Source organism: Anopheles coustani, chromosome 3 (assembly GCF_943734705.1).
Source record: "Anopheles coustani chromosome 3, idAnoCousDA_361_x.2, whole genome shotgun sequence".
NCBI lineage: Eukaryota > Metazoa > Arthropoda > Insecta > Diptera > Culicidae > Anopheles > Anopheles coustani.
In genome coordinates this window covers 75,336,678-75,351,287 of record NC_071288.1, presented here as the reverse complement: position 1 = coordinate 75,351,287, position 14,610 = coordinate 75,336,678, and the positions used below count along the sequence as shown (strand labels likewise).

Sequence of the window (14,610 nt, the reverse complement as noted above, 5' to 3'; positions counted from 1 at the left end):
GCTGTATACAGGCCCTCATAATTAAAAAAACAAGAACAAAAAATATGCAAATGAACAGGATAAGAATATTGGAAAACAATATTGAAACAAATAAAAACAAGCAAACAAAATACAAACCACTGACGCTTATTAGTTTTATTGCCTAACAGGGTGGCTGAAACGTGGAAAAGACGATGATAGCGTATTTGCATGCAAGGTAAAACCACTGTCCGCTTTTTTGTAGGTTAATCCGAGAAAGAAAGCTACACGAAACGGCATTCTAAGATATTAATAATTATAACATTAGTAGTACTTATAATCATAGCAAGGAAAAACTCTAGCTGTTCAGTTTGGTCATTTTTTGACGTTTCGTTCAGTTTGGATATCTACCAGTCAGGAACTATGGAAATGATTGCCAAGTGTGTTAATCTCCGATGCCACGTGGTGCTTAATCGAATGATTGCGGTGTGAACATAATACTCATTCTCACTTCTAGTCACACGAATAGTACCATTCTCACTAGTTCACTGGAACAAACTGTTCCGCTCACATCGCGTAGTAAATGAGGCAAACGGTGAAATAAATCTCTAATACGTATACCTTTCAAATGGCGTGCAATACAAGTACAGGATGCTGGGTAACGTGCTTACAAAAAGGTCGATACAAAACCAAAACCAATTCTCTTAGTCTTTCTTACGGTAAACAGATTAACGTCAGTTTCGGCTGGCTGGAAGTTAATTAAAAATGCTACTGAATAAAGATGCAAACACACTTACCCAGCTATAACTTAGTTGAAAGCGTAAAACACAAAAATCTAGCGTTAGATTCTACACCACCAAAGAAGACATTCGAAACACCTGGTCTCTTTCAAAAATCGTTTGAAACAAGGGATGATCGATAAGTTTGATAAGTTTGACGCCTGCAACCTATGGTACTGACTAACATTTTCGTTGTTTGTCGTAACTACACTATAAAATGCATGTAAAAAAAGAATTAACGAGCAAAGCACACACACTAGAAAACCAAACGCAAATCAAAATAGTAACTACTCAGAATGGCGGGCAGAGGAAAGTAATTCCTACAACAGTAATCGCAATGCTTATCTCACAAAATACGATTTTCAATTTTCCTACTCAACGGAGAGCTTAGCAGTATGGCGTGGTTGATGGTAAACATAAGCTGTAAATGAATTGCGATTTTCTGCAGTTCTGTATGCTCATGTGTAAAATTCGTTGGTAGAGAGCTGACTAAGAACGGTATAATTATTTGTTGAACTATTGCATAATAAAAACGACAAGGTTGACAAACGAAGGGCAAACACGATATGAAACAGCCATTACAAGGAAATGTTGTAACACCGGCAACACTTATTCCATTTCAGTGCGAACTGCGAAGACGGATGCGAAAAAACTGCTATACAGTGCTTGTTGTTATAGATGTTTGGAAAATGTGTAAAAGTAAGTTGACGCGGGCAAAGCGGGCATGAACATAAGTCGATAACATATTATCACACAACCATGTAAGAAAAACATTACTGGAAATATGTAAAGGATGTCGTTTGAGAGCTGGCGCTATTTGCCAACGGTGTTACGGCACCGTTACTTGTATATGCATGAAATTGGAAAGGAAGTAGGCTAAACATAGCAAGGACATTGTGTGAAGCAACTGTAAGAAAGGATTAACAAGCGTATAAGTTAAAGTGTGAAAAAGGAATGAAGCTTAAACAATGTAAAACAACATGACACACATAGGGAAAAACATTCAGCAAAATTGGAAACTTAACTTCAAAATAGATAGTGAAGATAAAGAGGAAAACGACGCTCTTGTTCGGAAAGGAGAAAGCGACATAAAAATTACAATTGCAAAGAAATGCTTTTTTCCAACATAAAGAAAAACAAATCACACACAACCAAGGAAACACCTGTTTGCAAAAGAATAGTTAAAACAAAATGGCGAAAATGTGAGAAAAAACCAAATCAGCAGCTACTTGTAAAATGTGCAAAAATGTTTTTGTATAAATCAAACAAAACTAACAAACAGACCGAGGCTGAGATGGGATGCAATAATCGTTCCGGAGGGCACAGGTGCCCGCGGATGGTCGCTTCTCTCCTTGCCCTGCCACTGCCAAGGTGTGTCCTCTGGAGTTGGAGCGCTTGGCAAGTTTAGCCTTTGGGTCTGTGTTTGTGAGTGTGTGTCTGTGCAGAAGAAAATAAGATACAATTTCGAAATACACGCCATTAAAATGAGATAAAAATCGTTCAGTTTCATTCTGTGTATATGCTTGTATATGTGGTGGCAAAAATATCCTAATCTATCGAACGTTCGCTTATAACGAGCTGTGCCTACGATCCGAAGGATGTTCTACGCACAATACATTTCAGTTGGCTGTGTGGATAGCACAATCTGCTCCGTTCGTTACGTTAAAAATCGATATCGATTAATTGGCGAACGAGAAACAAAGTGTGCTGTGTAGACAATTGCGGGTGCACTTACCGGCGAAATGAACTTTATCCCGTATCGAACCAAAAGTGTTCCATCGGCAGCAGGAGTGTTACATCCTCATCCATCGGTACGGTCAGTCCCGTACAATCGGAGCAGGTCGTTCGTTGCGCCACGCCGTGAACCAACGGTTTACATTCCAAACGCAACCACCAGTGATAATTCAGCGCTCGAACGGGGTACCCAGGCGGATCGTTCCGGAAATGGAGGTGCGAAGCGGGACTCCGGTTACGTAATTGTCGTGATTGCGGAAGGTCGTGGACATGCCGCCCTGGAGGTCGGGCTGGCTGCAATCGATGTTACCTCGCCGCATCTGAAAATCACCCAATACAGCGATAATTTCTGGTACTCGGTGACGCTGACGACGCTGCACGGGCTCGATCCGACGGTGGTTTTCTTCTCCGAGCACGTGCTAGCGAACGGAACCTCCTACCTGCCGAAGCTGATACATCAGTTTCTCCCGCGGGCGCAGGTCCTTGGGCTGGGGCGATCGTACTTTAACGATAGCATTGCGGAAAGCTACCTGGCCCAGTTGTGCAGTCGAGATTATGGTAGTCTCCGTGGGCTTATTCACAGTAAGTACTACGGTATGGCGTCCTGCGGGGCGCTACTACGCCACTGCATGGAAACGGCCCTACTGCAGATCGCCAACCGTTCGCTGAAGCTGAGTTACATCGACAAAATGGCCACGATGACGATGGACGTAGAGTGCGTGGGGCAGCTGGAACTGCTCGGGTCACTCCAGAAGGGTGACGAACGGCAATCACTGTTCGGGTTTATGAACCACTGCGTGACCGGCATTGGCAAGAGGCATCTTCGGGCCAACATCATCGAACCGTGGACAGGTCGGGAGCGGCTGGAGCTACGCCTACGGTGCATCCGAGAATTGCTAAGTAAGCCGACGCTACACCAGGGCATACGAAGGGTGTTGGCCGAAATAAGGGACGTCGGAGGATTACTTCGACTGTCAGTGGATATCGATCGGATGGTATGAGTAGATGATCTGAAAGCGTTATTTGCCTTTTCAAATGCCTTTCCCCTTTGCTTGCAGAAAAACACCCATCAAAACACAATCCACATGCTCAACCAGGCGTCAAGTTTGAGAAATGTGCTGAAGGTCGTCCCGAAGTTACGAGATCTCCTTAAGGACGTTCAGGCGGCCTATCTGAATGATCTGAAACAAACGATCGAGGATCCGGTGTACGCTGAATTGCAGGAAAAGATTTGTAACGTCCTCGACGATGGTCCCACGGAACGGAATACCAGCTATAACCGACTCTTCCTAGTGCGTTCCCACATCAACTCGATACTTGACCTGCTGCGGACGCTCTACTCGGGTGTCATCGACGAGATTCGCCAGTACGTGGCCGAACTGAGCCTTGCGACGCGCATGCAACTGAAGTTGAACCATTCGCGCGCGAACGGGTTCCACTTGCTGTACGTGCTGGCGAACGAGGAGTTGGACAACGTGGCCGACCAACTGGCGAACAGCTTTCAGATATTGAACCGGACTGGTCGCCGGTACACACTGACAAACGGGCGTCTACTGGCATTCAACGAAAAGCTGAGCTCTGTTGGGCAGGAAATTGAAGAGATCAGCTACGCCATCATCCGGGGATTGATCGAGGGCATCCGAGAGAGTATCGATGCGGTGTACAATTTGGTCGGGTGTTTGACCGATCTGGACGTGGTGCAAGCGCTAACCACCGTCAGCCAGGGGAAGGAGTTTTGTGAGCCTTCCTTCGGCGAGGAGACGAAAATCGTTTCCGGACGGCACCCGTTGTTGGAAAGCTTTGGCGGTGAGCGTAAGGTCGTGCGCAATAATGTGGTATGGATGGATCATTTTTGATTTTTTTTTTTTGCAAACCTCTAATTGAATCCTTGTCTCGAATGTCGGCTGTAGATTGCAACACCGGAGTACAATGCATTCATCGTTACGGGACCTAACATGAGCGGAAAGACGGTGTATATTAAAACGATATGTGTACTGCAAATTATGGCCCAACTGGGATGCTACATTCCTGCTACGCAGGCGCAAGTACGAATCGTTGATCGTTTGTTAACAATTTTTGGAAACGCCGATAGCCTCCAGCAGGATGATTCCGTGTCCTCCCGAATGTATAACAAACTGCAGTTTGTACGGCACTGTCTTACCCCGAGCAGCTTGATAGTGATCGACGAGCTTTACGGAGACACGCACCGACCCGATACGGGCAGCTCCAAGTGGGCTCTACTAGAACGCATCATTAGTCACGTGGGATACACTGGGGAGAACGAAGCGGATGTGGTCGTACCTACGCTAGCGACCATCAGGAAACCGTTCCTATACATTACGACGCATTGCATGGAACTCCTGAAGCCCCTGGAGGTGCACCATAACGTATCCCGGTTGTGTCTGCAGACGGAGAGCGTTCACGTGGACGGCGTCGAGCGGCTTCGGTACAAATACGTGGTCACCGAGGGACGCACCATGGTAACAAACTACGGCCTGTCTCTGGCACGTACAGTTAACATACCGAAGGAAGTCCTGGAACGAGCCGAAGAGCTATCCAGGGGCGAATTAGGGCAGCAACTACGGCAGCCATTCGCGCCGAACAGAACGAACAACAATCGCTCGAACAACATATCCTCCACAACGCTCGCGTCTCTTTCGACGCAGGGTAGTTTTAATGAGTTTTTCAAGCTATTCTATCATCTGTACGCGAAGATCGCCGATGCAGCCCGTAGCACCAGCGATGTGCAACCCCTTCTGACTGAGCAACTGGCAGCGTTCATCGGCTCCGTTCCGGAAGAGGTGCGGGAGTTTCTGCGGGCCACACCACTCGATCGGTTGCTGCAAATTGACACCTGATGCGCATGATGTCGCTGTTATTTGATCGCTTATTGCCAGTGTTTACAGCTCCCCACAGAGGCAAATAAACAAGCCCCATTTGCAGAGGCAAATAAACAAGCCCCCCGTCTAGTGCATCTCTCTGCCGGGCCCTTTGTCGGCGTAGACACGGTACGATCATGTGCGCATATGGAAGGACCGTAATCTGACGTCAGTAGCCCCTCGATTTCCCAGCGACCTTGGCCCTTGCGGATCGATTTCAACGTTTGAACGATAGAAGATCGTCACGATTAAGGTTTGCTACGTTTACGTTCAATTCATTGGGAATGCTTATATGGGAAACACTGTGCTTTTTAGAATGGTTGTCGGTTGGCGCAGTCCATCATTCGTCACTATATGTCTACGCATACTAGCCTCTACTCTTCTTGGACGAATGAACCGCCTTTGGTTTACGATGGATTAGGGTTTACAATACCGTAAAATAGTTTCAGCCGAGCCAGCGCTATCACTGTTTACTATAGAGACAATTTACAAGGACAGATACGTTCAATGAGGTACATTAATCTTATAATTGCAAAAAATAAGCTGTGTTTTGATAACGATAACTTTCGTAGGATTATTCTCTTACGTCAAATAATGAATATCAACTGCGTTTTCAAGAATCAGTTTCGGAAGCACACGATCTAGGAACAAAACAAAAATATTCCCAACATGTTAGTCACTAAGTCACTGTTGCTCTCGTTAGAGATAAGCTAGCCAGAAAAATAGAAACCTGAATTAATGCAGATAGAATTTTTTTACCATCGGTAGATCCGGTTAGAGCCATGCGAATTTTGTTGCGTCGCAATTGAAAAAATGACCTTTTCTCAGGCCGAACCATAAAAACGCAAATTATGGAGGCCAGAAAGTAAACGAAGCATAGAACAAACTAGTTTAAACCAGAACATGTCCCATCTGCAAACGAGATGGATTTCATTCACTTCGGTTGGGGTCTTCGGGGTCATGCCGGTTATGCCGTGGAAACAGACCACCGCCATCAGAAGCGGTTGATTGGTTCGCTCCGTTATCGCCTGACGACAACATGGTGCCGAAAGTGAAAACCGGTCCATTCCGGCATAAGTCTCGTCGTCGGGTCGAGACTTCCAAAAATAATCCCATGCGGCAGCGCGATCCCCGTCACGTGATGATAACGGACCCTGCGCCAGCAATGCGTTGCTATATACCGTTGCTGATGGACATGGTAACATCGTGGTAGATTGGCGGACGCTACGGTAAACAATATTGGTTTCAATTGTCTTTGATTCTTTGCTGAATGAGCTTTCGACGTAGTTGACAACAGTAAAACGATCGTTTTAAGGCGTACGTCTAAACAAGCTCACTCCCCTTGCAATGAATGTGATGTTGTTGCCCTCGAAGCGCTCTGTAAATAATACGCCAATTGAATACACTTGATCGTTATTGGAGACACGGTCGTCCATAATGTCATGCCGTGTCGCTCGACGGAATTCTCGAGGGCTCGCCGACAAGGCAAGCCAGACTAGATTCCCTCCCGTCCTCCTCGCGTGTGCTTGTGTTAGGTCAGCCACTTTACAAGGGGAGGGTTTATTTATCGTGTCGTCGGGTGCTTCGACGTGATTATCATTACCAGCACGGCCGTCCAGTATGTTGGAACAAAGTTCGGCGTCTTGACACTACAGCTGCATACTGGTGGTGCGATAAGCCGCCTGCAAGTGCAACTCCGGAAGTTTACCCCCAGAGGGCGCGAGAAGGAAAGAAACGGGACAACGCCGGAAAGAGACCAACGGTGTCACGGTGCGGAATGTGACAGATCGAGTAGGCGCATTGTTTTGACGGAAAACATCTGATCATCCGCAGGGCTTGCGACGAGGCTGCCGTTATCAGGTTCGCGACTTTCCTTGGCGTGCTGACTCGTCTGACGGGGTGTGATTGGAGAGATTGTTATTCCGGCCCTTATCGGTTGACGGTGTTTGCGATCGTTCGTTCGTCCCCGCGGCAGCACACCCCTTGGCTAGTAGACGCAGCAGTCCTTGAGAGAGTGGGTGATTACCTGTTTTTCCCCGCAAAGTCGTGCGCTGTTGTTGTTCAACTAATCGAGCGCAATCGAACTGACAGTTGATCGAAGCGTGCTTGGATGTGGGGACGAGAGTGTACTAGAGTGTGTCCATAAACGACTGCCCCAATGCTGATCGCCTTACGAGGAATTTCCTCTCGTCATCAAGATCATCTTCGCACTCGTGTCTGTGCAACCGGCGTTGCGAGGTAAGTGGTGTGAACTGGCCATTTCTCCCCACGGTGGGTGAGGGCTTGCAAGAGATTATTGTTTAACGGTAGCAGATAACGAAATCCATGCGCTGATCCGTGCTGCAGGGCCAGGAATCGTGCAATAATTGCCACCGATTAAGTCATGCCCGTGCGTCCTACACAATCACCATGGGGCCTGGGTTTGGGGTTCGCGATGAAAACAACCGGGTGGCCAACAGTGAACTCACAATCATACAACACCATCGTACGATGGAGAGATTCTTCCTTTCGAGGGAGGCTCATTGCATTTGTTTTTGCATCGAACGTCAACTGGATTTTATGACGACCTCCATCGGCGTGCTACTTGAACGCTGCCTGATTTATGTATGGCGGTGTGGTAGCCTAGCAACAGCCAGCATCAGCTCCTGTGCTTGTTTACCGACCGTTGGCTAATTTGCAGTCCCATTTCGGAAAACATAAACATCATGTTTTATTTGGAAAAAACAACTCACGCCAATTGAGTCTTTTCCCAGTCCGATACGGCGATTGGAAAATAACCGAAAGAAGCTGTTTGTTGCCAGATGTTTGATCCTCGTGGCACATGCGGACGAGATTCGACACCGGGACCATCGAACCGGCACTGCCATCATCACCACCGCAGTCCGTTTGTTCTTATCTCCCGCGTCCCTCGCACGCTCACTTAGAATGAAGACGTACAACAGCCGGGGCGGGCGGGAAGGAATCCCTCTTGGAACAGGTCCCGATTGGGGACACACACACACTGCAGGAAGGGGTAGCCGATCGTCGACGGGAGACGGAAGTAGGCGCGGGACGCACCGGGACTGGTTTAAAGTGAATCTGTGCGCCTCGGTCGGCGTCAGTTGTTTGCGAGAGATCGAACCGCGCGCGCGTGCATGCACTTTCTTATTCTCTTTACCCGTCCCAAGTCCCATCGTTGAAGGACCGTTATACGGCGCGACTAAGCTGGAGAAAGAAAAGGACACACCTTTTAATTGCGCCAACTTCAGCACAGAACGATTCGGTTCCGGTGTCTCCAGTTGTCCGTGTCTAGTTAGTGAAACTTCTCGTGTACCCATTGAAAGTGGGCTAGAATAAACTAAATTAGCATAATTCAATCTCGACCAGCAAGTGTAGTCAAGGCCAACATAAACAAACTGTCGAGTGAGTTGGAAGTGCCACACTTTTGCACACCACCAGGATCAAGCCTTGTGTGAACATTCCAGTGACAGGCGATCGTTTCAGCCTTCAAGCATCAACATGAATCGGTGAGAAATTAGCATAAGAATGAGGTTGGCCATGTGTCCACTCGTGCCGGTGCTTCCGTAGTTTCTAAGGGCGATTAGCCGTTTAGCAAAACCGGACCTAGCAACGCAATGTGGTCCCGTGCACGAGTCAACAACAACACAAAACAAGGGGTGCAAAATAACTCCGGCAATGAACTGCAATTAGGTCGAGTACTGTTGACGATGGCCAGTCGAGGGAAGTTATCTCGTTGTATGCAGCGAAGGATAGACAATGGTTCGGATGGTTGCGGGAAAGCTGACTGCTTGGAGGATGTTTTGAAAGTTCCGTCCCCCTACAGATCTTGACGCTGCGCTATCAGCTGATCACTGAGCGTCTCTGTTCGGCGGCAGTTGTTTTTTTCAATCGATTCTTGCGGTGTGGAAAATTACCTCAAATTCCACCGAAGATTCATGCCCGCTTTGATAAGGAATAGTTGGTGACAAACATAAAAAAGTAGATTGAATGAGTGAAGTGTTTGCCCAAAAACCTAAAACGGTTGTGTGTGGATGGTGTTTCTTTTCTAAGCTCAGATATAAATTTCATCAAAATAAAAAACTGAGCGTAGTGTTCTTGCAACATGGTTTTACTAAAAAATCAAAAGAATTAATGCAAAATATGTTGTCGATACGAACATCCCCAACCGACGGTTTCCCACGTGTACTTGAATCACTCGGCAATAGGTTTGTTTTTCCCTATTTCCGAACGGGCGGCTGCTTCCTCGTCAGAGCTTGAGGGTTATCAATTCAGACACGATGATTGGCGATATGAGTGTAGAGCGACAAACAACTATTGTAGGGGCAGCAGGCGCAGGGTCAGCTGTTTGTTTGTCCTCCTGTTGCTAGACGAGGCCTTATTCGACACTCGTGCAACTGCACATACCGCGGGGCAATGGGAAGCGATCTTGTACCCAGTTGTGATGACGTCATTTGAAGGGTTATATTCTCCCTTTAACCAACAAACGATTGCACTTTTCCGTCTTTTAATTTTATAACAAAAGTTGATTTTATTGTTAATCACAGTTTATATGTATGCTTCTATTGTTTTCCCCCGTTCGAGAGTTTCTAATTTCGGGGGTTTTGTAAAATAAAAACGATGAACGGATGTTTCTTTGAGTTTGCTATTCCGTACACTTTAACCTGCTAACTACTTGAAAGCGGTCATTTTGTGGATATTGTCTCCATCAAACAATTGTTAATCATTATATATATACAACATAAAATTCATGTTTAAGGGTCACTACTGGCGAGTACGAACGTGAGAAAAGCATCCCGTTTGGCTTTGGGAGTGTTTTAAGATACTATTCTTACGCCCCGTTTTGTACCGTGATATAACTTTGTTCCAATGTAATTCCTGTTTTGATGCCCGTCCAACACGGCCCACGTTCTCCCTTTCGAAGGAAGCCGCTTTGTGTAAAAATTTGTGCTATATATTTATATTTATTGTAGTAGCTCCTATCTGTAGTTCGTTTGTTCTCTGATGATGCGCGTTGAACTATTACACGACCACCGTGTGTTCGGCGTCGGTAAGCCTAACTTGGCCACTTCCTCCCCCCTTGCGGGGAATGCGAAGAAAGATGGCACACGTGCCTGTCTACATCGTTTTATCACATTTATGTAAAGAAAAAGCGATCCATCTTACAGCCAACATAAATACCACCATTGTCATTGGGGTATATGTTATGTAGGAATGAGAATAATAATCTCCCGAGTCTAAGTAAAAAAAACACCTTACTTCCGGCTTAACTGTTGCGGGAACATTCTTGGAAATGGTATTTACTTCCCAGTCCAACCTTTCCAGAACGAGCTGACCGAAGCGAAGGCACTCGTCATGAGACTGGTTGCTGCGGCCGGTGGTTGTTGAAGTCCGTGCGGGTAGTGGCCACCTGCTCCCACCGCCCGGTGACGATGTTCGAGTGGGAGGTACGGCTGTTCGACCGTAACGGGTGAAAGGTTGCTCGGAACTGCTTCCCATTCCTGGTGGATGATGGTTTCATCTTTAAGGGCAAAGTAAGAACACGTTTTGTATACTTCGGATAGCGGTGTATGATGGTCAAATGATGGCTTACCCTCCGAATCGGAATCCTCGCCAATGTGCTGCACCAGCAGCTGCTCCATCGAATCGGATAGGCAACTGGTGCGATCGGTTGGACCGCAGAGGCCAAGATCGGGAGACTTTAGCAGACACAGCACGTTTTCGAGCGTGTGCGTCGGGTTCATGTCGTTTAGGCGGCAGCCCTGGGTGTGGCACAGGTGCACAATGTCCGCGTTCAGTCGGGCCACCTTCCGGGTGAACTGCGCCTCCGGAAGGGCGGTAGTGCAGAAGTCGGAGTAAGCCACCCGGAACGGGAGCAGCACGTCGAGGTAGAATGCAATCAGGTGTACCAGCTGGGTGGTGTACGTGAGTGCGGCCGCTATCGTGTGTGCCGGATTGTGGCAGCCAACCCGGGGAGTGTACGGATTTTCACCGCCCGTGGATGTGGCTACTGAGGGTGGATCCAGCACCGTGACGGTTCCACCTGTTCCCGTCGTCCATTCGGGGTACGCCGAATAGTTTCCCGTTCCGGGTAGAGCAGGTGCAACGATGACATGCTGCACTTCCCCGAAGCTATCCTGCAGCACCCACTGCCCTCGCACGTACGCCGTCCTTGTGGCGTCCGAGATTTCGTTGATCGTGCTACGGGTATTCCCGGGGCCCTGGGAGCTTCCCCCACTAGAGCTGCTGGCCGTGCTGATGTTGCCACCGACCGTCAGCTGGCTTCGGCTCACAATCGTCTGCGTAATGGGAAAAATGTAGCGTACCAATTGCTGGACATGGTCACGCTTCATCAACCGCAGCCGATCCTGTACCGTGGCCAGCTGGGCCTTCCGGTGCTCACTTTCCTCGAGCTTGCGCATAACGAACTCGCTCAGATTTTTCACCTTATCGTCGTACCGAGGAAGCTTGATGCGCAGCTTACGAATTTCATCGCCGAGCGAGCGTTGTTTCGCACGCAGCTCCTCGATCGCCGTCCGCTTCAATTCGATCGTTTTGCGGATGATATTCGCCCGATCCGTACGCTGCTTGATCTCACCGGCCAGCTTCCCCGCGTGGAAGTGTTTCGCCAGCATGTGCGTGCCCTTAGCCTCGAGGGTTGCATTGGCAGTGCGAAGGTTCCGCAGTCTCTGCTGCTTCTCAACGAAGCGCTCCGGAAGGTGGTACACACCGGTGGCCGTGTGCAAAAAGTCTCCGTGTCGGATACATGATTTGCAGTGAAACTGACGTCGGTGGGCTCCGCACAGGGGACACCGCAGAGTACTTCCCCCCACGAGCCCACCGATCTGAAAGCTGGACGCGGAGAGCAGATCACCGTCGTGCACGGTTGCCTCGATGGCCTCCTCGTCATCGGTGCCGTCGTGCGAGTACGTGATGTGAAAGTTTTCTGGGGCACCCCCGGAGTCGGATGTCGAGCTGACTCTGGTACCCCTCACGGCCATCGTAGGCTAGGATTCGTCCTAGCAGCGAGGCTGAGAATGGAACCGAGCGCACCGTACTATTGCGTCGCGCCGTCGAAGCTATTGCAAACGATGACTAAACTACGATGAACAACAATGGCGTTGTGATTCGCTACCCGAGGTCTGACGGCGAATGGTGACTTTGTTTCGTCACCCAGACTGCGGATCGGTTTTCGCGATGTTTCTTTGTCTCACAAGCGTGCCCCCTCCTGTTTTAGAGATTTCCACAACAACACTCCCTGATGCACTTCACCAATCAACCTTTACGAATGTTTTTCTAGGACGAGAATGAAGAAAACAAACCCGCGACGGTTGAAGTGTTGCAAGCGCGGGTTCGAACCCAGTAGGTTCGAAAGTTGTTTGTTCCTGTAACTGTACATGTAGTTCCTGTGCATTGCAATCGTAAATCAATTACGAGGAATAATCAAAAGAATTCTACATCAAACAATATATAAGGTTTAAATATAACACATTTTGAAAAGTTATTGCCAATTTATTTGTCACAAATGCAATGCTGCTTTCATTTTGTGGATTGATTCACGGAGTAATGCACTCAACTCGAGATAATCGTTCAGTTCAGCAGTCCATCACTATTTTGCTCCATCAGCTGATTCGTTGTGACAGTTCAGTGACGTACAACAAAGTAGGGAAATTAGATTTTTTATTATTTCAAACCGACCGTTACTAGAGCATCTTTTGTTGATAGTGATTTTAACTTTTTCTTTTGATCTTTTTGTAGTGCGCTATTTGGAAGTCTGGTTGCCATCTCGGCCACGGACAGCACTCGGTGTGGAGTGAGCAGTCGTGCCGGTGCCGGGGAACCGCTAGAGCCCGTCGTGGCAGCGCGACGCAACAGTTTGCCACCGGCTCCACCGATATTCAAACCGATCGTACCGTCGAAGCTGAACCGATCCGTCGGTGTCGTGAACGGATCTCAACGCACCATGACGAACGATCGGCCAATCGAACTGGCAAAGCGACCGGCCGATGCCCGCGAGGCGCTGAAGAAGGCCAACATTGTGTGCTTCGACGTTGACTCTACTATTATCACCGAGGAGGGAATCGATGAGCTGGCACAATTCTGTGGAAAGGGAAGCGAAGTGGCTGCACTGTAAGTTGTTTGTTCAATGGATGGCTAGCAGTTTGAGGTTAACGAGGTATTCTCTTCCAACAGGACCAAAGAGGCGATGGGTGGAAGCATGACATTCCAGGAGGCGCTCAAACGTCGGCTCGACATCATCAAACCTTCCCAACGGCAGATTCGCGAATTTCTCAAGACACACCCATCAACGATCTCAGCTGGAGTAAAGGAGCTGATTGAGCAGCTGCGCAAAAACCGTGCGGAAATTTTCCTCATCAGTGGAGGCTTCGACTGCCTGATCGAACCGGTTGCCGACGCGTTAGAAATTCCGTTATGCAATCTATACGCGAACAGGCTGTTGTTCAATTACAACGGAAGCTACGCTGCATTTGACACGGCGCAGGTAACTTCGCGATCTGGCGGCAAGGGGGAGGCGATCAAGATGATCAAAAGTATGGCTGCTGGAGAAACGGTGGTGGCCATGATTGGGGATGGTATGACGGATCTGGAAGCGTGTCCACCAGCAAACTTATTTATCGGTAAGTAGAAACCAGAAAGGTTAAATTGGAATGAAACGAATTGAAACTAAATGTCTCATTTTGTTTGGGTTTTCACAGGATACGGAGGAAACGCTGTCCGAGACGAGGTGCAAAAACGGGCGACGTATTACGTGACGAACTTCGCCGATCTGCTTTGGTGATCTGGGGCACCATTCCGCAAACTTCCCATCGTTTCAGTTATTCATCCTTAGCTTAGTTCACATTTCTTCAATTTTAACTAGGATTGTTTATTAGTAAATCTTATATAGTGTAAATATTTTATTATATTTTCTTGCCTAAAAGATTGCTACATATTTTAAGGTCTGTAGTTTATAACTCGATTTCAAGTCGCGAATATTTACTTTATGCAATGTGCGAAATATAATGACTCAAAAAACAATTTGTCTAAATTTATTTTCAACAAATTTTGGAACAAATTGCAGTCAAGCATTTTTTAGAATACTGACTTTCAGTGGATCCACCCAACCTTTTCCTGCGAACACCGAGCAATTTAACATAACGCGTGTAAGATTTGGTGAATCCTTCCAGAGCATTTTGCCGATGGCCAATCCTTTTATGATGCTGAAGGCACGTTTAACACGATGACCAGAGTAAAACCTGATT

The 14,610-nt window shown here is 47.6% G+C and overlaps 3 protein-coding genes across 4 annotated transcripts; 2 read left to right on the top strand and 1 right to left on the bottom strand.

The window, feature by feature from the left end:
* Window positions 1-2,479: 2,479 nt before the first annotated feature.
* On the top strand, window positions 2,480-5,413 carry LOC131266677 (mutS protein homolog 4-like). The gene is made up of 3 exons (XM_058269283.1): window positions 2,480-3,466; window positions 3,530-4,306; window positions 4,382-5,413. The coding sequence occupies exons 1-3, from the start codon at window positions 2,480-2,482 to the stop codon at window positions 5,327-5,329; spliced, it is 2,712 nt and encodes a 903-aa protein (XP_058125266.1). The 3' UTR covers window positions 5,330-5,413.
* Window positions 5,414-7,222: 1,809 nt separating this feature from the next.
* On the top strand, window positions 7,223-14,380 carry LOC131259101 (phosphoserine phosphatase). 2 transcript variants are annotated; one of them, XM_058260523.1, is made up of 4 exons: window positions 7,223-7,588; window positions 13,106-13,477; window positions 13,541-13,986; window positions 14,065-14,380. In XM_058260523.1, the coding sequence occupies exons 1-4, from the start codon at window positions 7,509-7,511 to the stop codon at window positions 14,145-14,147; spliced, it is 981 nt and encodes a 326-aa protein (XP_058116506.1). In that variant the 5' UTR covers window positions 7,223-7,508; the 3' UTR covers window positions 14,148-14,380. The 2 variants fall into 2 exon arrangements, with proteins under 2 accessions (XP_058116506.1, XP_058116507.1); XM_058260524.1 differs by lacking the exon at window positions 7,223-7,588 and adding an exon at window positions 8,490-8,856.
* On the bottom strand, window positions 9,853-12,637 carry LOC131259090 (beclin 1-associated autophagy-related key regulator). Its single transcript, XM_058260509.1, has 2 exons — window positions 10,941-12,637; window positions 9,853-10,868 (listed from the first exon to the last, which is right to left on the bottom strand). Exons 1-2 carry the CDS (start codon window positions 12,346-12,348, stop codon window positions 10,648-10,650), a joined length of 1,629 nt encoding a protein of 542 aa, XP_058116492.1. The 5' UTR covers window positions 12,349-12,637; the 3' UTR covers window positions 9,853-10,647.
* Window positions 14,381-14,610: the final 230 nt, after the last annotated feature.